Source organism: Phodopus roborovskii, unplaced genomic scaffold, assembly GCF_943737965.1.
Source record: "Phodopus roborovskii unplaced genomic scaffold, PHOROB, whole genome shotgun sequence".
Lineage (NCBI taxonomy): Eukaryota > Metazoa > Chordata > Mammalia > Rodentia > Cricetidae > Phodopus > Phodopus roborovskii.
This window is the reverse complement of record NW_026126625.1, coordinates 5,578,023-5,601,437: the sequence shown is the minus strand read 5'-3', so window position 1 is coordinate 5,601,437 and position 23,415 is coordinate 5,578,023. Positions and strand designations below refer to the sequence as shown.

The following is a 23,415-nucleotide window of genomic DNA, read 5'->3' as shown; positions in this document are numbered from 1 at the left end:
GGGGTGAGGGTGTGCGGGCGGGTGTGTGTGTGATCCTGGCTGAGCAGCGGTGGGCTCGGGTTACTTCCCTTTAACCGGCCCGGCCAGGCGGGCGGCGGCTAGGTAGGAGCTGCTCCGAGCGGTGCGCGGCCCCAGGCAAGTGCGGGACAAGGGCTGTGGAGGTGTGGAGGTGTGGGGACACCGGGAGTGGGGTTTGGCATCCCGGGTGAGGGAGCCAAATGCAGCTTCTGCCCCAACTCAGATGAGTAAACTGAGGGCCTGTCGCTGCCGAGGCTGTAGGTTCTCAAGGGTGCCAGCAGTCTCCAGGCGTCTTCAGGGCTCAGAGGGAGTCCCCAGATTTGATGACAGAAGATGACCAGGCCTAGAGAACAGGGGGTGGCTGGTCTTGGAGAAGGTGGCCAGAGTCAGATACAGGGGAGGAGGGGTGTCGAGGAACACATGAAGGACGGAGCAGGGGGTTGAGGCACAGATGGTTGGTGCACAGAGGACCGGGATGGTGCGAACAGAGGGCGCGCAGTGGCCCAGGGAAGTCATAGTTTCTGCTCTACAGTCTCCCCCCCACCCCAGCTCGGTTTGGAACAGTGGCCCGCCCTGGTGCTGGGCCCCAGCGTATGTGAGAAAGTGGGAACTAGATTTTATCCTCCTGGAGCCCACCTCACCCCATCTATTGGCATCCTTCCTGGAAGTGCGCCAAGTCACAGAGGTGGTGGATCCTGCAGGTGCCCTCCTGGGAGCAGCGCCAGTGACATCCGGACCTTGTTCCCCGGAGGGGGTCTTTCCAAGCAGGTTACCTCCAATAACCCCTGGCAGGCCGTTCCCCGGAGGGGGTCTTTCCAAGCAGGTTACCTCCAATAACCCCTGGCAGGCCGCTCGTCCTGGAGGGTCAGGGCTTTTGACTTGCTCTGAGGTTCCAGCGAGGTGTGCAGTTTGGAGAATTCAGGGCACCAATGCACCCCTGTGGCTGACAGATAGAGTAAGGTCTAGGGGTGACAGGAGGACTCTCAGGACCTTGGCCAGTTCACGGTAAATGTGGAGCTTGGAGCAGGTGGCTTCCCACCTCTGTCAGCATGGGTGGCCAGTAAGAAGGAGGGGGTTTCCACTGCACAAGACTGGCTACAATTCCAGGGGGAGGGGCCGTGGCCCTAGTGCTCGAGTCCTCCAGAGGTGAGCTGTGTAGTCTAGGTTGGCCTAGATCTCCAGGCAATCCTCCTGCTTCAGCCTCAGCCTCCGTATTTGATTGTGGGACTTTCCCACCACCCCCAGGATTTGAACCTAGCACCATAATGCTTGGTAGCTCTGCAGAGTACCTGAGGGGAAGCTGCAAGTTGCTCACTCTGAAGCGCCTCCATATCAGAATCCCCACTGGCTGGAAGCTTCTCTCCTCAGCCTGAGTCCTATCTTGAGGGACCCTATGGTGGCCTCATTTATATCTGTGTGAGCAGGATAAGAATCCCCTACAAGACTGTGTCTTGTAGCAGCCCCCTGGTGGCTCCTGGCTTACAAGTATTGCTTCCCAGAACAACTCCCAATTCCTGGTCATGGTCTGAGGGAAGGAATCTGTCCTTGTGGTTTGTAGAGCCACTTCCATCAAAGAAAGTGTGGGCCTGTATGACCAGTGCACAGGGCCCCTCTGTCCCCGCCCTCCGGGGACACTTCCCTGGCCCACAAAGGCCCACTTGCCATGGGCTTAATGCTGTTCCCACAGAATGGACAGTGTCCAGGCCTCCCAGAGGAAGCACCCTGGGGGCTGGCTCAGACCAACCCAAACCAGCTGTGACATGGGAATAGGCCGTCAGTCAGGATGACTCTGTTCTGAGGGCCTGGCTTCACCCTGGCCTTACTCACTGCTACTTCAGAGTGGACAGAGGGGCTACACACAGTCCCCTAGCTCCTCTCTTGGTCAGTGCTCACAGTGCTTACACCGGAACTCAGGATGAGCGCTCTAGACAGGAATCGTGAGCCTGAGATGTGGTATGGGGCACAGATTAACTAGTGTGCCTGTGTGTGTGTGTGTGTGTGTGTGTGTGAGAGAGAGAGAGAGAGAGAGAGAGAGAGAGAGAGAGAGAGAGAGAGAACATCCTAAACAGGGTTCATTTGTCAGTTGAGATCTGCCAGGTGGGATCAGGGCCCCGACCCCCCCCCCCCCAGAGGTAAGTAATGAAAGGAAGGCAAGAGGCTTTCTCACCTGCAGAAAGGACCCACACTGAAACAATGACACCCCCCAGGTCAGGCAGGACAGAGTGCTGTTTCTCCAGCAGCAGCAGCAGCAGCAGCTGTGCAGGGTAGTCTCAGGCTGCCTTAGTACCTCTGTTTTCATCTGAGGTATGAGGTGAGCCGTACATCAGGGAAAAAAAAGTAACAATACACGATGTCGGGTTCCTTCTTGCTCACCAGGCTAAGTGACATGAGTTGGTTTTGAGAAAAATATGAGGCGAATGACCTAGTGGGCGATGGCAAAGGTGGCTTCTGTGCAGTGTCAGAGCCCAGGATGGAGGACAGAACTAGCTATCCAGAAATCAAGGTCCTGACTCGCCATTTTCGTGGTGGTGAAGTGCAGGCTGTCTGCCTGGTTTTCGCTGGTGCTGGGCTGGTGTGGGGGCTGACACAAACATGGTCTTTTTGTAAGTGACAATGAAGATGTGAACTGGACACCATAGAAGTTTGTCGCTGAGAGGCATGACAAGGTTGTGAGCTGGCTTTGAAGTATAAGTAGGAACTTGATGAGGAGAAGAAAGGTGTTTGTGACCAATGGGGCCAGAGGAAGCAACAGGAGCAGAGGCAGAGCGATGGGAGCCCAGGTGACTGTGAAAACCTGGCCCTGGATTCCACAGAGGTCCAGTCCGGATGGTCCTGAGGCCCCAGTCAGAGTCTCACTCTGAAGGCAGTGAGGGTCGTTTCACCCACACATACAGGAAGATGCCCACCCGTGCTGGCTGGGCAGGGTGATGAGAACCCAGAGCCGACACTGCCTGCCGGGGTGTGGAAGTGGCGAGACCTGCTTGAGGCAGGGACTATGGCAAGGGGCCTTTCTTAGAGTCCCCCAAGGGTGAGGAGCTGCAGACCCCACCCACACAACCTAGCCTGGGTTGGTGCCACTCCTGGAGCTGTGCCAAAACCAGACACCAGGGCCCCCTTGCAGAGGAACCCAGATTTTGGCCAGCTGGCCCATGGTCCACATCCAAAACAAACAGGAAGAGGCTGCTCTTTGTTTGAACCTAGCTCTTTGTTTGGAGACGGGGATTAGCCCAGTGGACTTGTGGGTCTGCCTGCTGTTCGGGTAGGAGGGGGCTGCAGGGCCTGCGTGGGGATATGGTGAAGGGTATGAGGTAGAGGCACAGTCCCCAGGGTGTTAATGTTTGAGGAAGCCCATGGGAAACTCTGAGGCCTCAACCCTATTTCTGCAAGCTGGGGCACCGTTATGTGCCTTTCCAACAGCTAGTTTCCCACTTATGCCCCTTGGTGGAGTCCACTCTGACCCCAGATTGAGGCCCTGGGGATGGGTTGCAGATTGTGGGGGAGACTGGGGAGTACTGTCTGCCCTTGGCCTAAAATGTAGACAAACTGAACCAGATAGCTCAAACACAGATCCTGGCCTTGCTAGCCAGAGCAGAGGGCAGCTATATGCTCCTCCTGTGCTCATACCTGTACCCTCTGTCTTCTGTTCATTCAACACACCTCCTTGAAGGCCAGGGACAGGATGACAGGTGGATGAGGTCCTGGAGGGTCAGATGGGCTAGAAGAGGCCTCAGAGGAAGAAGGGTATTTATTTTCTAAAAATGCCTTTTGGGCAGGGGCAGGGTGGAGATAAAGGCTGGAGGACTTCAAAAAGGGATTTCTTCTGGAATGACTCATTCAGTCATTCAATCGCATATGTGGGCATCTACCTAACAGATACATATGGAGGTACCTACTAGGGTCAGGCACAGAGTCAAGTCTGGGGACAGGACAGCCAAGGCCTTATTCTTACAAGGCTGAAAGTCACAGCTCACGTTACCACTGAATGGAGTAGTAACCCATGCTGAGGTACAAGGATCTGCAGAGGAGATGTATGGTGTTAAATCCAATCCACTAGGGCTGGAACTGCTGGTCAGGGAGGAAGGGTAGCTTCTCTAAGACTTGAAGTATCAGTAGATGCTAATCAGGGTTAGAGTGAAGGGACATCTATCCACATGTACTGCATGTGCAAAGGCCCTGGGGTAGAGGGGCTGGATGAAGTCTGAAGTACTGTGACAGTGAGTGTGTGTGTGTGTGTGTGTGTGTGGGAGGTCCTGGGGTGAGGGTGGGAAGGGGGTAGGCTGACTTCTGCACATTGTGTGTAGATCCCTTAGGAAGGTGGAGCCTGGGTTGTATGGAACAAAAAGGTTTGAAACAATGGGATGCCATGGCCTGATGTGTGATGAGTAGGGTTGGGGGGCACTGGAGGAAGCAGGGAATTCATGAGAATACAGCAGTGTCTGCTGAATGCTGTGAGGAGATGGGGTGAGCTGGGTGTTGGGGTGAGGATCAGTCAGTGGAGCGTCTGGGAGGCGGGACTGGTAAAGGAGAATAGGAAGGCCATGTGTTATGGAGTTGGTACCCAGGACAGAGAGCAGGACAGTGCTGTGCTAGGGTCAAGAGGGTCATAGGGCTAAGTTTCTACCATGGGATGGTCCATGTGTTTCCTCTTAAATATGTAGGGTAAGACTGGGGGGGTAGTTACTGTGATTTACTCACGAGGGGAAGCTATAACTCTTTTCAAGAAGTAAAGAAAGAGATGGGGGAGGGAGGGATGGAGAGAGGGAGGAAGGAAGGAAAAGAGATTCATTTTGCTTTCCTTGGGGAGCTGAGAGAGAAAAGAAGTTAGTGAGGAGAGAAAGGGAGAGAATCTGCAGGATGTCCTAAGGGGTCCCTGGCATCCCTCAGGGAACCCAGTCCAAAGGTAGATCCAGTGTGATGGGAATTGTCTTCATTCCGCTCTGCCTGGCCCACCTCTTGGGTCTGGTGAATCAATCACTGAGTCTAACTGTAACCCCCCTGTCTCTGTCCCCTCCATTTGTGCTTGCAGGTGGATCAGTGTCACCTGCCTTCCCTTCTGCCCTCCAGGTGCCAAGCCTGCAGTCTGCAGCCTGCCCTTCAGTCCCAGCTCCGCCCGACCCCCCCCCCCAACCTTCCAGGCCACCTTCAGCCCATAACCAGACACTGTTTGCTCCCAGCAGGCACCTGCTCCACCCCCCCCCCCACCTCCCTATAGCCAGCTTTACACAGTTTCATTTCTGATCTCTCTGGAGCCTGGGCAGAGAATACCCCTATCTAGCCTAGTGACCTTCGCCTGAGCCCTGGTTAATATTTGCCCAATCCCCAGGCAGAGGGGCCCGCCCCCTGCAAGATATAAGCTGGCCCAGGGCTGCTCTGCTTCCAGTGTGGCCTGAGCCACTCGGAGTTACCTGCCCACCAGCATCATGGCCAAGGGTTTCTACATTTCCAAGACCCTGGGCATCTTGGGCATCCTGCTGGGTGTGGCAGCTCTGTGCACCATCATAGCCCTGTCGGTGGTCTATGCTCAAGAGAAGAACAAGAATGCTGAGAACTCTGCCACGGCTACCACACTCCCTGACACCACCTCTACTGCTACCCCAACCACATCTGTAGATGAAAGCAAGCCTTGGAATCAGTACCGCCTGCCCAAGACTCTGATACCTGACTCCTACCAGGTGACTCTGAGGCCCTACCTCACCCCCAACGAACAGGGATTGTACATCTTTACAGGTAACAGTACTGTCCGCTTTACCTGTAACAATACCACAAATGTCATCATCATCCACAGCAAAAAGCTCAGCTACACCCTAAAGGGAGGCTTTATGGTGGCACTGCGAGCCATGGATGGTTCCCAGGCACCTGCCATCTTTAAAACTGAGCTGGTAGAGCGCACCGAGTACCTGGTGGTGCACCTGCAGGGATCCCTGACGAAGGGCAAACAGTATGAGATGGAAAGCGAGTTCCAGGGGGAACTGGCCGATGACCTGGCTGGCTTCTACCGCAGCGAGTACATGGAGGGTGACATCAAGAAGTAAGTTCCAGGGCCATGGGCACAGGCTGAGATGGCATTGCATCTGGGGATTGTGGAAAGGGGGGCTGGAGCCTTCAGGAGACCTTGGTAGCCCTGGTTCTCATCTATAGTGTAGGGGGGTACAGTTACTGAGGGTACTGTCTTCCACACCCTAGGGATGTGGGATGGAAGGGTTCCTTGGATGGACAGAAATACTGAATGATCCCTGAGCTCACACAGGCATGGAGCTTGCCAGGATTTGGATGGAGTCTAGAAGCTTTGGTCTGCTATGGCAGCTTGTTGACCAGGCCCCTGAGGCTGTTTGGAGTTGGGTGAAGGGCAGGAAGCAGGGTGGGACACCCTTTCTTCTGCACCTAAAGATAGCCTTTCTAACACTCTGATTTGGACAGGGTGGTGGCCACAACGCAGATGCAGGCTGCTGATGCCCGGAAATCTTTCCCGTGCTTTGACGAGCCAGCCATGAAGGCCATATTCAACATCACACTCATCTACCCCAAAAACTTTCAGGCTCTGTCTAACATGCTTCCCAAAAGTGAGTCTGGTTGCCCTGGGTTTGCCTTGGACTGGTGTGCAGAGCAAGAGGCCCACACACTTCCATGTCCCATGCCCAGATTCCAGTCCCCTTCAAGATAATTCTTCCTGGATTGTCACGGAATTCCACCCCACCCCCAAGATGTCCACATACCTGCTGGCCTACATTGTGTGTGAATTCAAATATCTGAATGAGATCTCAACCAATAATGTCCAGGTATGGAACTGGGCCTGTGTGTTCTCAGATGGCACAGGCCCTGGCTTGAGGGACCTTTACAGATCTTCCCAGTACTAGCTTCTGAATTATTAGACAGTTGAGTTCCAACTCCACGTGATCCTAGGCGTTCTTAAGTACTTCTCAGTCTGTTTGGAATGCATGGGGGAATCACAATTCTGCTTCCTTAGGGAAGCTCCTGACTGTAGGAGATAGGACATTGCTGTTTTTTCCCGTTCTGTTTGTTTTGGTTGTTATTGTTTTGTTTTGTTTGTTTTTTTGAGACAGGGTTTCTCTGTGTTGCTTTGGAGCCTGTCCTGGAACTAGTTCTGTAGACCAGGCTGGATTTGGACTCACAGAGATCTTCCACCTGCCTCTGCCTCTTATGTGTATGAGTATGTGTCTGTATATGGACATGTGCACAGGAGTGCATGTGCCTGTGGACACCAGGAGGAAGTGTTTGATCCCTAGGAGTTACAGTGCTTGTGAACCACCAGACCTGGGTCCTCTGGAAGAACAGCAGGCACTCTTAACCTCTAAACACACATTTCAGCCTCTTGGACTTTTTTTTTTTTTTTTTTTTTTTTTTTTTTTTTGAGACAGGGGTTTTTGAGACAAGTCTTCTGACTATCTTAGAACTCATTGTATAGACCAGATTGTCCCAGAACTCACCGTGTAGATCAGGCTGTCCCAGAACTCACCGTGTAGATCAGGCTGTCCTAGAACTCACTGTGTAGACCTGCTTCTGGCTCCGGAGAGCTGGAGGAATTAAAGTTGTATGCCACTATGCCTGGCCCCCTTTTAAAATTTGAAACAAATTTGTTTTATGTGTATGGGTATTTTGCCTACACTACATGTAAGTGTGTGTACTGTATCGTGTTCTTGGAGGCCGGAAGAGGGCATCAGATTTTCTGTAACTGGAGTTCCATACAAATGGTTGTTACCTGCTGTGTGGGTGCTGGGAATTGAAGCAGGTCTTCTAGAAGAGCAAGTGCTCTTAACCGCTGTCTTAAGTTAGGGTTACTATTGCTGTGATAAAACACCATGACCAAAAAGCAAGCTGGGGAGGGAAGGATTTGTTTGGCTTACATTTCCATATCTTAGTCCATCAGTGAAAGAAGTCAAACAGGGCAGGATCCTGGAGGCAGGAGCAGAAGCAGAGGCCAAGGATGGGGGCTGTTTACTGGCTTGCTCCCCATGGCTTGCTCAGACTGCTTTCTTACAGAATCAGGGGTGGCACCACCCACAATGGGCTGGACCTTCCCCATCAGTCACTAACTAGGAAAATGCTTATAGGCTTGCTGCAGCCCAATAAGAAACAGGGGCATTTTCTCAATTGGGATTCCCTTCTCTCAGATGGCTCTAGTCTGTCAAGTTGATATAAAATTAACCAGCACAGCTGCCATCTCTCCACCCTTCTGTTTTAAATATTAAGATAGGGTTCACTAGGTGCCAGGCTGGCCTTGAACTTGTGACCCTCCTGCCTCCTAAGTGCTGAGTTTATAGGTATATGATACCATGCTCAGATTTCTTAGTTTAATCTAGTGGGTCCCCATCCTGATTTATTGTGGACCTCCAGCTCATCAGATCCTGGGACTCTTCTCCTTGGGACCCCAAACCTGACCTCTTCTCTCTCATTCTGCAGATTCGAATCTGGGCTCGTCCCAGTGCCATCGACGAGGGCCATGGTGCTTACGCCCTGAAAGTGACAGGCCCCATCCTAAACTTCTTTGCCCAACATTATAATACGGCCTACCCTCTAGAAAAGTCTGGTGAGTGGCCCTGGGGCCTTCATGGGGAGGTAGTGCTGGGATCCCCATCCATGCCCTCCACTGACACGTGGCTCCTTCACAGACCAGATTGGCCTGCCTGACTTCAACGCTGGAGCCATGGAGAACTGGGGGCTAGTGACCTACCGTGAGAGTGCCCTGCTCTACGATCCTGTGTCCTCCTCCATCGGCAACAAGGAGCGGGTGGTCACCGTGATTGCTCATGAGCTGGCCCATCAGGTAGATGACTATGGAGAAGCAAGAGGGAACGGAGGCCTTGGAGTGCCCAGCCCTCCTGTGCCTAGTAGACAGTCAGCACTTGGTTAGATACTTTTCATGATAGATGGCAAGGCCTGGGAAGCTCAGCAACTCATCTGTGTCCCCTGCAGTGGTTCGGTAACCTGGTGACGGTGGCCTGGTGGAATGACCTGTGGCTGAACGAGGGCTTTGCCTCTTATGTGGAGTATCTGGGGGCTGATTTTGCAGAGCCCACCTGGAATCTGGTGAGCCACCATTCTGGGGATTGGGTGGAGGTGGGAGAGTGGAGTGCCTAGGATGGTCCCTCCTGGGCCAGGCTCCTGATGGCATTTGGGGACTCTGCAGACAGACCTCATAGTGCAGAATGAAGTGTATCGTGTGATGGCCGTGGACGCACTCGCCTCTTCCCACCCGTTGTCCAGCCCTGCCGACGAAGTCAACACACCAGCCCAGATCAGCGAGCTGTTTGACAGCATCACCTACAGTAAGGTACTACCTGACTTTTTGGAGGCCCTGAGAGACAAGGGGTGTGGGGAGGGATACATCCCACAGAGAGCTCAACACACCTGCTGCTCTGGGGGGTGTTGGTCCCTGGTAGCCAGCTTGGCCTTCTGAGCTCCCTCTCACCCTACCCCAGGGAGCTTCGGTAATTAGGATGCTGTCTAGTTTCCTGACAGAGGACCTGTTCAAGAAGGGCCTTGCAGTGAGTACAGCTCCAGGTGGTCCCTCTGCATGGTGGCTTTCCCCTAGCACAGCCTTCCACAGCCTTGAGTCCACCCAGCCCTGACCAAGATTTGTCGCCCCACAGTCTTATCTCCACACCTTCCAATACTCGAACACTGTTTATCTGGACCTGTGGGAGCACCTGCAGAAGGTGGGTAACGCTCAAAGTCCCTGGGGACAGCATGTGTGAGACTGTGCCTAGCTTCTCTGTTCTGCAGTCCAGGAAAACTGTTGGGAGCCTCAGTGGCTAGTCTGTAAAATGGGTGTGAAGGTGGCTCCTTAAAGAGGGTAGGTAAGACCCCTGCTCACTGTCTGCTCAGGTTCTCTCTCTCTCTCTCCCTCCCTCTCTCTCTCTCTCTCTGGGCTCTCTTCAATTGGTTCTCCCATCTTGTTTCTGAGGCAGGGTTTATCTTTTTTTTCTGTATGAACAGTTGATTCCCCATCTCACTTTAGTAGTGCTGGGATCAGATGGTTGCCAACACATTCAGCTTTTTTCTCTCCCCCCGCCCCCCTCTCCTGCCCCCCCCCCCGACAGGGTTTCTCTGTGTAGCCCTTGGCTGTCTTGGAACTCGCTCAGTAGACCTGACTGGCCTCAAACTCAGAGATCCTCCTGCATTTGCCTCTACTACAGCATATCCTACTGGCCCGCGCCACCAGAGCCGACCACTTGAGCTTCTTGCTTAGATGCACCATGGTGGTCCTCGTGGGGTCACTTAGTGCTGAGAGCATGGACTTCAGGGCACTGTGCCCAAACCTCCTCACTATCCTCCTTTTCCTCTGCCAGAACTTTGGAGCCAGCCATTTAACTGACTCAGCACTCCCAGCTGCCCTGTGTCCTGCGGCCCTATCTATCTGGCACATCCAGCATCTGGGATGCAAACTCTGACCCTCTGTCCCTCCCTACTTCACATTCCATCCCCCAGCTTCCAAGCCCTCCTGCCCTCCCCGGAGGTCCTCCTCCTTCCTGCCTCTCCTTAGGGCTGGAGTCCACCCTCCCCATGAACCTCCATCACTTTCTCATCCTGTATCGTCCCTGTCTCCATCCCTGTGAGCCTCCCAGTCTTCTCTGCAGACTTTGCCCACCCCTCCTCAGCCACACCCACCTCTCCCATTAATGTTCCCTCCAGAGCCTTAGGGCCCTGACTTCCTGCCCACCCACTCCCTGGCTCCCTGGCTGCCATTGTGTCCTTCTGGGCCCCAAGGCCATCTCACTGGGGAGGGGATATCACAGAGTCACAGCTGGGCAGGTTCCATTGCCCTCTCTCCCTGCCCCCAGCCTGTCTGTGACACACACACCCATCCTCCACCCCCATTGGCCGGTGGAGCATCATTGGATCTTTCCTCCACCTGGTGCCTTCCTGCTTCAGCAAAGCTTGCCCCTTCCCTTCCCTGTCTTCTGTGGCCCCAGACCTCCCCTGCCTCCACTTCCCCTTCTGACAGCCCAGTTTTCAGAGTTCACGGCTTCAGTTATTAGCAGATGTCTTTGGCTTTTTGCTGTGACTACAAAAGCAGTGCCCATACATTAGAAAAAAAAAAAAAAAAAAAAAAGATGAAAAAGACCCATGAACGCAGTAACAAGGGTTGTGGCATCCCCATTCCCTCCACACCCCACAACCCTGTCCCTTGCTCCTGCCTGTGACATTGGGCACTGCTTTTCCTCTCTCTGTTAATCTCATCGCTAACATTCCGAAGGTGCCCTGGCTGTGGGCCACAGCTTGGGGGCACACACAATGTGGAGTTAGCTAGAGGCAGAGAGGTTCTCCAGCTTGCTCAGCACTGGGCAGACAAGGAGAGGCAGAGAGGGATGGGTCCCTTGTCCTCTGTCCCCCTGCCCTGCATAGGCGGCACCACAGGTCTAGGCTGACCAGAATCTGCAGAGGCTGCCTGGGTGGTAGGCATGGGAGGACAGTGGTTTGACAGCCACACTGTGTCCCTCAAACAGGCTGTGGACAGCCAGACAGAAATTAAACTCCCAGACTCCGTGAGCACCATCATGGACCGCTGGATTCTACAGATGGGCTTTCCCGTTATCACTGTGGACACCGCTACAGGAGAGATCTCCCAGGAACACTTCCTCCTTGACCCCCAGTCTAATGTCACCCGCCCCTCAGCTTTTAAGTGAGCACAGAGGGTCACCAAGGCTTGGGTCCCAGGGAAGGGTGGGCCACAAGGAAGGAGATCATGTGGGGTCAGGAGCATGGTGACAGTTGGTATTGGTGTTGGGTCGTCACTGGGCACCTTAGAGGGGTCCCCACGGTGTGCCCGAGAGTTGCCCACCGTCATTTACTGGTCCCCGGGTCTCTCACTGCAGCTACACTTGGATTGTACCCATTCCGTATCTCAAAGGTGGACTACAACAGCAGCAGAAGGAGCACTACTGGCTGAACGCCCAGAAATGTAATGAGTCCCGTCTTATCTGCTGCCTCCTGGCCCATGTTCTCGGGGGGGGGGGGGGACTGTGGGGGAGCTGAGTGAAGATTCCCTTCATTATTTCACTCAACAAATGGAGCAGATGTCTTTGTTTTCAATTTCACCTTGCTTCTATGTAGTCTTGGGCAAGTTACCACCCCTCTCTGGTCTTCATCTTCTTTTCTATCAAGCTGACTGTATCTGCTCCACTGAGCTGTGTGAGAACTGAATGAGAGAATTCCTGTAAAGTGCTTAGGACGGTGATTGGCAGGTACAGAGCTGCCCAATATGACTAGGCACTGAAAAATCAAAGGTGAAGACCAGTTACTCACAGGCAGATGGAAGCCAAGCAATTAGAATCATCCAGGAACCATCTGACAGCCTAACTGTAGCGTCTGGCTGGAGTGGCTGGGGTGGTGAGCCAGGAGTCAGGGGCTCAGTTCAATGCAAAGGCCTAGAAAGTGAACTGTGTCCTATACAGGGTACTAGTGGAAGTTGGCTGGGCAAGATGGATGCTGAGAGGAGGCTCAGGGTCCCCCATGGTCTTCTGGGCCACTCCACTTAGCCCTGACCTTAGCCCTGCTTCACAGCCCAGAACATCGCCTTTAAGACCTCTGGGAATGAGTGGGTCTTGCTGAACCTTGGTGTGACAGGCTACTACCAGGTGAACTACGATGAAGGCAACTGGAAGAAGATTCAGAGTCAGCTGCAGTCAGACCTGTCTGTGGGTATCCCTCCTGCACTGTCCTCCATGGAATGATGGGCCATCAGACTGCAAGGTCTGTTCCCTATTGTAAGCCCAAAGTCACACTGTCTCCCTTCCTAGGTTATCCCTGTCATCAATCGTGCCCAGATTATCCACGACTCCTTCGACCTGGCCAGGTGAGTGCCCTTCTGGCCGAGACAGAAGCCAGTGACTGATGGTGACTGGACCCAGTTCCCCCTGCTGTCCTAGATGCCACCAGGTGCTGTGCCAGGGGCTACCAGAGCAGCTTCCTGGGGTCCCCACATGACCATTTCACAGAGAAGGATGCTGGCAGTGTAAGAATACCTTACTCCAAGTGTCACAGCAGCCACACTCAGGCTCGTCCTGCTGTACTGCTCACTTTCCACCCACAGCCCAGCTTTCCAGAGTGCTGTGTGCACACCAGGCCTGTGCTTGGTGCTTAAAAAAATCTGGGATGAGAAGAACAGAGAGACAGAGCTTGGGCACAACTATGCTTTTTGAACCCCTTCTGTGTTCATGGTGAGGTGCTGAGCTCTTTGATATGAGTGACAGAACCCAGAGACAGCTGTGGACCAAATGCCCACAGATGGCCTAAGCCAGAAGGTGGAGGAAAGGTCCAGTTAGAAGGGTCTGGAGAGATGACTCAGTCAGTAAAGTGCTTGTCACACAGCATGAGTACAACCAAGTTCAGATTCCCTGAGCCCAGGAAAGCCTGTGTAGCAAACTACTGTAGGGTGTACTATAGCCCTAACACTGGTGGGGAGAGGCAGGTCCCTGAGCTCATTGGCCAGCCAGCTCAGGGATCAATGAGTTCCAGGTTTGGCAAGAGACCTGTGTCTCAAAAAGTAAGATAGAGAATGACAGAAGAAGAGACACATCCAACATTGGCCTCTAGCCTCTACATTCATAGACACATTCATGCCCTCAAGCACAAATACACACATCCACAGGAATACACACACACACACACACACACACACACACACACACACACACACACACACACACGGAATGGAGCTCTGAGCTCGGTCTCTTGTGAGTTGTGTGTCTTTGGGGAAGTCAGTATACATCTCACCACAGGTGATGGTGCACATCTTTAATCCCAGCATTCAGAAGGTAGGCAGATCTTTGAGTTCAAAGCTAAGGCCAGCATGGTCTACATAATGAGTTCCAAGACAGCTAGGGCTACATAGAGAGGTTCTGTCTCAAAACTAACTAAATAAATAAAAAATAAAAACATAGCCGGGCAGTGGTGGCACATACTTTTAATCCCAGCACTTGGGAGGCAGAAGCAGGCGAATCTCTGTGAGTTCAAGACCAGCCTGGTCTACAGAGTTAGTTCCAGGACAGCCTCCAAAGCCACAGAGAAACCCTGTCTGTAAAAACAAACAGATAAAACAATTATCACAGTAAAAAATAGGCAAGAAAGCAGAAAACATGACTGGCAGTAAATTGAGGTGGGGCCCATTGGTGGCGCCACAGAGCACCTGCGTCACTCCTTCCCCATGGAAAATGTGAAGGCGTCAGGGTACCCAGGCATAGGTGTGTCCTTGAGAACCTGAGCTAGGGTCCCAGGGCGTAGCTGGGCTGGATGGGTGCTGACCTGGGCCTTCCTGTTTGTCTCCAGTGCTCAAAAGGTGAACATCACTCTGGCGCTGGACAACACCCTCTTTCTGCAGAAAGAAATTGAGTACATGCCCTGGGAGGCCGCCCTGAGCAGCTTCAACTACTTCCAGCTCATGTTCGACCGCTCCGAGGTCTATGGCCCCATGAAGGTATGCGTGGCCAACATCCCAGTGTCTGAGTTACACCACCGGGAAGTCAATAGGTGCACTGCCTTTTGAGAAAATAGGTGTGGGGGAAGAGGTGGGGCTGGAGAGATGGCTCATAGGTTAAGAGCACTGGCTGCTCTTCCAGAGGTTCTGAGTTCAATTCCCAGCAACCACATGGTGGCTCACAACCATCTATAATGAGATCGGGCGCCCTCTCCTGGCCTGCAGGCACACGTGCAGGCAGAACACTGTATACATAACAAGCAAGCAAACAGATACATCTTTAAAAAAAAGAAAGAAAGAAAGAAAAGAAAAAGAAAAAAGGCATGGGGAGGATGACAGAGTCAGAGGAAACTAGAGGGAGCAGGCACAGAGGTTAGAAGAGTGGATGCCTCCCCTGCCCCACAAAATGAAGACAAGATTCCGCCTAGCAAAATCTGCCCATTGGAAATATGGGAAATTAATGCTTTAGGAAGTCCCAGAGAGCACATTGCCTTGTCTTACCAGCCATGTGCCTTAGGCAGCTGTTCCCAGCAACACTGGCCACCATAGCCCATCCCCTCAGGCTGGTCTTATAGGCTTTGACACATTCATAGTATGGCCTAGACATGTGAAATTTCCACTGAGGAGACCAAAGATGTGGGAGCTGGCTCAGGATGAAGCCACACCCACAGGATGTTCGCTGCATCCTTCATAAAAGAGCAGACAAAGAAATGCTTGTGTCTGATAGCTGGGATTGGCTGAGTTACACTGCGATGCCCATTTGATGGAAGGTTCATAGCTCTATAGACCACATTTTGTTGTTGGAATTTGATTGCGTGTGTGTGTGTGTGTGTGTGTGTGTGTGTGTGTGTGTGTGTGTGCTCATGTGACTGTGGAGGTCAGAGCTCAACACCATTTTGGCTAGCCTGTCTGGCCAGCACCCGTTCTGTCTACTCTAGAGCTGTGCTTGCAGGCATGTGTTTATATGGTTTCTGGGGATTCAAGTCTTCATGCTTGGGCAGCAAGCACTTGAGCTCCCTCCACCTTATGCTTTGAGCTCATTGCCCCGGGAGCCCTGCAGGAAACCCCAGGCACCCTCATGTCACCAGCTCCTAGCACTGGATTGCAGGTATTGCTGATGCCTTTGGCTGATGTGTCTGTTTGTTCACGCATGTGTGGTGTATGCGTATGGTGTGTGTGTGTTCTGGGAACTAAACTCAACTCATTTGTGTAGCAAACCCGTGATTAACTGAACCATCTCCCTAGCCCAGTTTTTGGTTGTTTTTGTTTTGTTTGCTTATTTGTCCATTTTATAGATAGTCTTTGTAGGTTAGCCTGGAACTCTTTGTTTTTTTAATTTTTGAGACAGGGTTTCCGGTTTCTCTGTGTAACAGCCTGGCTGTCCTGGAACTCACTCTCTAGACTGGGTTGGCCTCGAACTCACAGAGATTTGTCTGCCTCTGCCTCCCGAGTGCTGGGATTAAAGGCGTGTGCCACCAACGCCCAGCCTAGAACTCTTTAACATTCTTTTATTTTTAATTTTTTTGTGATGGGATCTTTCACCTGTGCCTGTTGGCACACCATGTGACTGCCTGGTGACCCAGGACACCTGAAGAAGGTCTTGGGGCCTTAGGGCCTCTGAAACTAGATTTACAGATGGTTATGAGTCAGCATGTGAGTGCTGAGAATCAAATCTGGGTCCTCTGGAAGAGCAGCAAGTACTCTTAACTCCTGAGCCATCTTTTATTTTATTTATTTATTTGGTTTTTCAAGTCAGGGTTTCACTGTGGCTTTGGAGGCTGTCCTGGAACTCGCTCTGTAGACCAGGCTGATCTTGAACTCACAGAGATTCTCCTGCCTCTGCCTCCTGAGTGCTGGGACTAAAGGTGTGTGCCACCAACGCCAGGCTTTTTTTTTTTTTTAATCTTTATTTTTTATTTGTTTTTATCCTTTAAAAAAAAACCTAAATGTAAAAGTATCCCACTATCAGCCTAGGATAGCAGATGCATATTTTGGTAAACAGAACTTTTTCGTGATTGCCCAGGGTCCTATAGTGCAGTCACAATACCAGCATTCAGCATACACCCCAGTGTCTGTTTTCCCTTTGGAGCTGGTCGGAGTGCTGTGTGGGCACCTGTGTCCCCTGTCTAGTAAGGCTCTGTGGACTGATCCTACACAAACGAGGGTTCGTGTATTCCCTGGAGTCTTCTGCCACTCCAGGTCTGTCGCTCAGGCCATGCACAAGGTCCTGCTCTTCTACTTGAGTGAGCATCACTCTGCTTCCTGAATCTCCTGGCTCCCTTATCCATTTTCTCTCAGGGAGTACATATTCTGAGAGTTTGGAGCAAGGATTTGTGTGGGTGGGAATGCCTTTTATTCTACTTTCACCATGGACTGAGAATTCATCTGGGTTTAGAAAGTTTCTGAATTGGAAATCATTCCTCAGAAAAGGTCCAGGTCTGTTGACACCAGGATTCTCAGGTTTCGGTTAAAAAAAAAAAAAAAAAAAAGTCCCACAGCTTTTGTTATTCCTGATTCTTGGTATGTGATCAGTTTTCCTTTATGGAAACTTCCTGGCTCTCGTAGCAGGCCTGGTGGGCCAGCCTGGCTCTTGCCAGCTTGGACATGGGTAAGCTGTATCAGAACTATCTTATTATTCAGTCTCTTGTCCATTTCGTGTCTTTCTGGAGGTCTGAGTGACTCCACTCCTCTCTCTTGCTTTGGCCTGGTTTTTATGTCTCTCGGAGTTTTTGAGCTTGGTGGCTCTTCACTCTTCCCAGAGATGGTCCCCTCAAAATTTTCCCCTCACCTTCAGGATGTTTCTATTCTTTGCATCTGGTCCTAGCGTCTTCTGCCCTCTCTTGAGGGTAGTTATTACAGGGCTTTTGAAGTTTCCTTTTTCATCTGAGGTTTCTGTTTGTTTTGGTTTCCTGTCAAGTTGGAGGCTGAGAGACATTTTTGGACTTGAGAGTGAGGCAATTAACAGTGACCTGAAGCCATACCAGAATTGGAACAGAACAGATTATCAAGGCCTACAAAAGAGCTTGGTGGTACACGCCTTTATCCCAGCACTCAGGAGACAGAGAGAGGTAGGAGGATCTCTGAGCATGAGTTCAGCCTAGTCTACATAGCAAGTTTCCAGCTAGCGTGGGCTACATAGTGAGACCATATCTCGATGATGATGACCATGACAAAGAGGGATTGCAAACTCCATGGGGAGGTGGAGTTTGTCACCTGTAGATCTCACTGTGGGAAGACTTGCTGACTGTGGCTTCAGTGAGAGAGTATGTGCACAGCATATACAACACCTTGAATCTGATCTTTGACACAAAGGCCAAGAAAAGAAACTAAATTAGTTATATATTTCTATCAAACTGTTAAAAACAGAAGTTTTAGCCTGGATTGGTGGTGCATGCCACTACTGTCTCTCCTATAAGAGCAAAGATGTTCTTGGGGAGGGGAGAGGTCGATTCCTTTTACCATTGGATAATGTCTTCAGTTCATCACAAAAGTCAGTCTGCCACATCAAACCAGAATCTGCAAGGGATTTTAATTTAGTAAGAGTATGGGGCTGATGATGTGAGTTTAGGTAAAAAGAACAGTACACAGAATTAGACACAAGCTAAGAGAGGAAATGCAAGAAGAGTGGATGAACTTGCTAATTTAAAAATCATAGTTTGGGTCCATCCCCTGTGTTCATTTATCTATTTCCTGAATACCAACTCGGTCATCTGAAACCTGGTCTTAAGGTGCTGGCCTTGGGCACACCCTGACCTCTCCCTGCCTGCCAGTACCCATTCATGCCTACAGAGGCTGCTGGCCCAGGCAGGTGGACCTGGTCCTTGACACTACTACATTCTTTCCCCAGAGTTACTTGAAGAAGCAAGTCACACCCCTCTTCAAACACTTCAAAAACATAACCACCAACTGGGAGAATCGCCCAGCAACACTCATGGAACAGTAAGTGTGACTTTTGTGAGTTTGGAGTTCCCACATGACCCGAGAGCTGAGCACACCTGAAGTAACCTTCCATGTCTGACTACGCCAGGGAGAGAGCACCTAGGAGCAGGGGCTTTCTTGTGGACCTACGTGGCCTGTGGACTCTTCTGACCTTTTTTTTTTTTTTTTTTTTTTTTGAGACAGGGTTTCTCTGTGGCTTTGGAGGCTGTCCTGGAACTCACTCTGTAGACCAGGCTAGACTCAAATTCACAGAGATCCACCTGCCTCTGCCTCCTGAGTGCCTGGCTCTTCTGGCCTCTTTTGAGTTTATGGGTTTCTTTGTCACAAGGTCTTATGTAGCCCAGGTTGGTCTGGAACTTTTGATCCTCCTACCTTGGCCTCTCAAGTGGTAGAATTACATGTGTAGCACCACACTCATTTACAGTGCTGGGATTAAACCCCGAGCTTCTGAATGCTACAAACTGAGCTACATCCCCAGTCCTGACTTCATTAACTAAGACTCAAATGGAAAGCCTGAGTCTGCCTTGGGAACTAAGAAATCACAGGCCACAGGCAGTAGGAAACAGGAAAAGCCCCACAGGGTCAGGTGGACCACAGAGCCTCTGGCCCCTGGCTGTGTGTTGAGAGGAAGTCTTGGTGGGGGTCTGGGCAGGAAGTGCTAACCACATGCCTCCCCTGGGACAGGTACAATGAAGTTAATGCCATCAGCACAGCCTGCTCCAGTGGTGTCAAAGAGTGCAAGGACCTGGTTTCTGGGCTTTATAGTGAATGGATGAAGAACTCTAGTCATAACCCGTGAGTGTTCCCCTGTTCCTGTCTGCCTGCCCTCATCTCCCCTCGGACTAAATAGAGCCCCAGGCCAGTCACTGGCAACTCCTGGCTCCCCACTTTCCACTGATGCTGTGTTCCTGACTCCCCCACGCCAGGATCCACCCCAACCTCCGGTCTACTGTCTACTGCAACGCCATTTCTTTTGGTGGCGAGGAAGAGTGGAACTTTGCCTGGGATCAGTTCCGGAAGGCCACTCTGGTAAACGAGGCAGACAAACTTCGAACAGCCCTGGCCTGTAGCAAAGACGTGTGGATTTTGAACAGGTGAGAACCTGGTCCCACCCACAGACTCAGCCAAGCCACCATGCTCCTCACCAGCACACGGACAGAGAAGCTCAGAGCCAAACAATTACTTGCCCAAAGACCACAGGCTTAGTAAGTGACTGAGCCAACACTGGAATAACAGGGTCAGGGTCCCTAACTCTTAAGGCTGTGGGCTCTGCTTTGAGTCTCAGGACAGGGTCTCCTGAACCTGGTGAGCTCTCAGAGGCCAGACCTGCACAGTTCCAGCAACCACAGGACACCCATGACCCCTAGACCCAGGACAATCACATTCTTTGTTCCCTCAGTGTTAGTGAGTGTCCTTTAACTTCAAAGTGAGGAGTGGCTACCCTCTTATCGGTTCTCAGAGAGTTACATGGCAGCTCACATTTGCATGGCCAGTGATCCTGAGAGCCGTGTGCAGGTGCCTCAGTTTCCCCCCTGCTGCAGGAAGGTAGTATCCAGGTGCCCCACAGCTCTTCATACATCAAAGGGATCCTGAGCAATACAAGAGGTGGTGGTTGTGTGTGAGACATCAGGCTCCCACCCCTGTATCATGGGACTACAGTCCTCAAGTGGTCCCTACCCTTGCCTCCTGCCCATAGGTACCTGACCTACACTCTGAATCCTGACTACATCCGGAGGCAGGATGCCACCTCCACCATCATCAGTATTGCTAATAATGTGGCTGGGCAATCTCTGGTTTGGGACTTTGTCCGAAGCAACTGGAAGAAACTCTTTGAGAAGTGAGTCTGATTGGGGTGTTGGATTGGCGAAGGCCAAGGCTGGAGGTCCTGGGTGACCCCCACACCTCCCATCTCCTGTGCTGGACTTTCTTAGAAAGAAGCTGTGTTTAACATTGCCTTCTGCATGTCCTGGCAGGGTCTCTTTGGGATCTTGGGATGTCATTTTGCTTTGCCTCCTCATACCTCCCTCAAAATGGTTGTAGAATTCTATAGTTCTGTGACACCCGTAGAGAATGTCCCTCAGGTTTCTGCCCCCTCCACTGCTCACACTCACCCTTCCCTTGTCCCACAGTTATGGAGGAGGATCTTTCTCCTTTGCCAATCTCATCCAGGGAGTGACCAGGCGCTTCTCTACCGAATTCGAGCTGCAGCAGGTAAGGAGCAGATCTCTCCTAGCCCTGGGCTCTATCTAGTTTTCCCAGTTGGAGGTGGTAGCTTCCATTCATAAAGCAAGGATTAAGTAGAGAGACTTTGTAGATGTTAATGTTCCCATTAAAATAAAACTTGGAATTTTAAAACTATATTTATTCATTGGTTGATTTCCTAGGCTAACCCTGAACCCCTGAGCTCCATCAATCCTCCTGCTTTAGTCTCCTGAGTACCTAGGTTCCCTTACCTAACAATTGAGTTACAATTCATGTGCCATAAAACTTACCATTTTAAGTGCTTTCTAGTACATTTGCAAGATTGTACAATCAACCTTTACCAGTTCACCAAAGACTACCTGTAGGTAGCTGCTAGCATTTCCTCCTCATCCCCATCTCTTCTCCCTAGCCCCTGGCAATCCCTAATGTACTTTATTTTTGCAGTTCACAAAATGGAATCATGACATTTTGTGACCTTTTTTAATGGAATCCTGTAATATGTGACCCGTTTGTGTCAGGGTTCTTTCTCTTGGCACCTAAGAAAACCATGGTTCCTTTGTATGGCTAAGTAGTATTCCATTGTGTAGATATACCACATCTTGTGTATCCATTTATCAGCTGATGGGCATTGTTATCAATAGCACTGCCATGAACATTTATGCACATTTTTTTTCCAAGACAGGGTTTCTCTGTGTAGCTTTGGGGCCTGTCCTGGAACTAGCTCTTGTAGACTAGGCTGGCCTAAGACTCACAGAGATCCACCTGCCTCTGCCTCCTGAGTGCTGGGATTAAAGGCGTGATCCAGAGCCACCAATGCCCGGTTTATGCACGTATTTTTATACAAACATGTGTTTTCATTTTTCCTGGGCATATTGCTAGCAGCAGACTCACTGGGGCATTTCTTTATGTTTAACTTTCTTGAATAAATGGCCAAAATGTTGTCCAGAGCAAATTTACTGCTGCAACATTCCTGCCAACAATGTTGGATGGTTCTAATTTCTCATTGTCCCTGGGTATTGTAATGGTCTTTTCTTGATGACTACTGAAGGGAGTTTACTGGCTGTTTACTGTCTCTGGAACAACTTCTATTCATGCCTTTTGTCTGGTTTTAAATTGGGCTGCTGCCTTTTGTTGCTGTGTTGTAACAGTTCTTTATGTATTTTGAATACAGACCTATGATTTGCAAACATTTCTCAGGTTCCTAGGTGTACAGTTGATGCCATATACTGGTTCCATGTTATGAAACCTTGCTGAATCATTAGTTCTCAGTTTCCTTTTGTTTTTCTTGTGCTGGGGATGGAAACGAGGGCTTCACACATGTTGAGCAAACTCTATCAGTGAGAGACAGTTTAGCCTGAGTCCTAACAGTTCTTTCACAGATTTTTCTTAAGAGTCTATGTGTACAAAATTGTATTGGGTGTGACTTGCAATTGTCTACTCCTCTTTACTGTCTTGAAGTGATGAGGTTGGAAGCCAGGGGCTGGATCATGCTTAGCAAGCTCTCTACTCCTAAGCCACAGCCCCATACCCCCTTTCTTAAAAAAAAAAAAAAAAAAAAAAAAGCTACTTAGGCATTGAAGCAATTGATCATCTGAGGTTCAGACATTCCCTAAGTCTTTGCTCCATGTGGTACCTGTTTCATTTGCTCATTACTGGGTTGAGATACCTCATTGAACTCAGGGCTAACTCACTGAAATAGTGCACAATGAAGCCCGTACCCTCTGAGCAGACTCCACCTGGGGCTGTGGTTTCACAATTTCTGGGTAGATGAGTACTTAGCTCCAAGAAGTGGTGAGGGACTCACCCTTATACAGGGAACAAGATATGGTCTCCATCCCCAGGGACCTGTGCATGGGTAAGGACTGGGAAGGCCCCCTCTCCCGAGGCTGAGCTTGAGAGCTCGCTCAGATCTGACACTTTGTTTTCCTGGCAGCTGGAGCAGTTCCAGGAGGAAAACAAAGACACAGGCTTTGGTTCAGGCACTCGGGCTCTGGAGCAAGCCCTGGAGAAGACAAAGGCCAACATCAAGTGGGTGAAGGAGAACAAGGAGGTGGTACTCCAGTGGTTCACTCAAAACAGCAAGTAGATCCTGGCCCTGAGAACCGCTTGGCACCTGGGGACACCAACAACTAGCTCAGCAGCCTGTGCAGGGTCTCTGTCTGTCCTCAGAGCTCCAGGACCAGCATCCTATCCTCAGAGTTCCTATGGAGCCACCCTAGCTCCTAATTGTCAGGTGCTCTGGCACCTCCCAGCCCTTGCCTCTCATGCCAACTCTGCCCCAGGCCCAGGCCTCTGGGGCTGATCTCAGGGAAGCCCAGCTCTGAGGCCAGAGTAAGACTTTACTGGACAAAGGGCAGACCAAATAGTCACCCTGCACACTTTGCCACTTTCTCCATGAGACCCAGAACCAAAGAATCATCAGGACACAAGATCTATATATATATATTTTTAAAAGAAAATGTAAATAAAGAATTTCTAAAATGACCTTCCAGACTTGTCACTCAGTGGGAGATTAACACAATGGTTACAGAGACTGGAGAGGAGAGGGGAGCCATGCTGTAGGTCTAGGGGTTGGAGGAAGTTCATTGCAGTCTGATTCCAAGGATAAGCTTTCAGGCACCGATGAACCTCCCTGGAGGTTGAGAGGGGTAAATATGGTGGCTCCCATGGGATCTACCCTACCAAATCTCAAAGGGGCAGAAGCTGGCTGTGGCCCTCATATTGTCAAAGAGACACTGGACACCTGGGACGATAGGGGAAGGGTATTCCAGTAGAGACCCCAAACCTAAATGCTGAGTCATGACCTAGGGCATATACCTCCT

General features: G+C 51.0%; 1 protein-coding gene across 1 annotated transcript; it reads left to right on the top strand.

Annotated features, from left to right (window-relative positions):
- Positions 1-5,216: 5,216 nt before the first annotated feature.
- Anpep (alanyl aminopeptidase, membrane) lies at positions 5,217-23,077 on the top strand. The gene is made up of 20 exons (XM_051206617.1): positions 5,217-6,046; positions 6,436-6,578; positions 6,658-6,794; positions 8,437-8,563; positions 8,646-8,800; positions 8,950-9,063; positions 9,164-9,307; positions 9,456-9,521; positions 9,627-9,692; positions 11,484-11,659; positions 11,853-11,938; positions 12,541-12,674; positions 12,777-12,832; positions 14,305-14,452; positions 18,300-18,391; positions 19,076-19,186; positions 19,318-19,485; positions 20,088-20,228; positions 20,521-20,602; positions 22,527-23,077. Exons 1-20 carry the CDS (start codon positions 5,439-5,441, stop codon positions 22,677-22,679), a joined length of 2,907 nt encoding a protein of 968 aa, XP_051062574.1. The 5' UTR covers positions 5,217-5,438; the 3' UTR covers positions 22,680-23,077.
- The last annotated feature ends 338 nt before the right edge of the window (positions 23,078-23,415 follow it).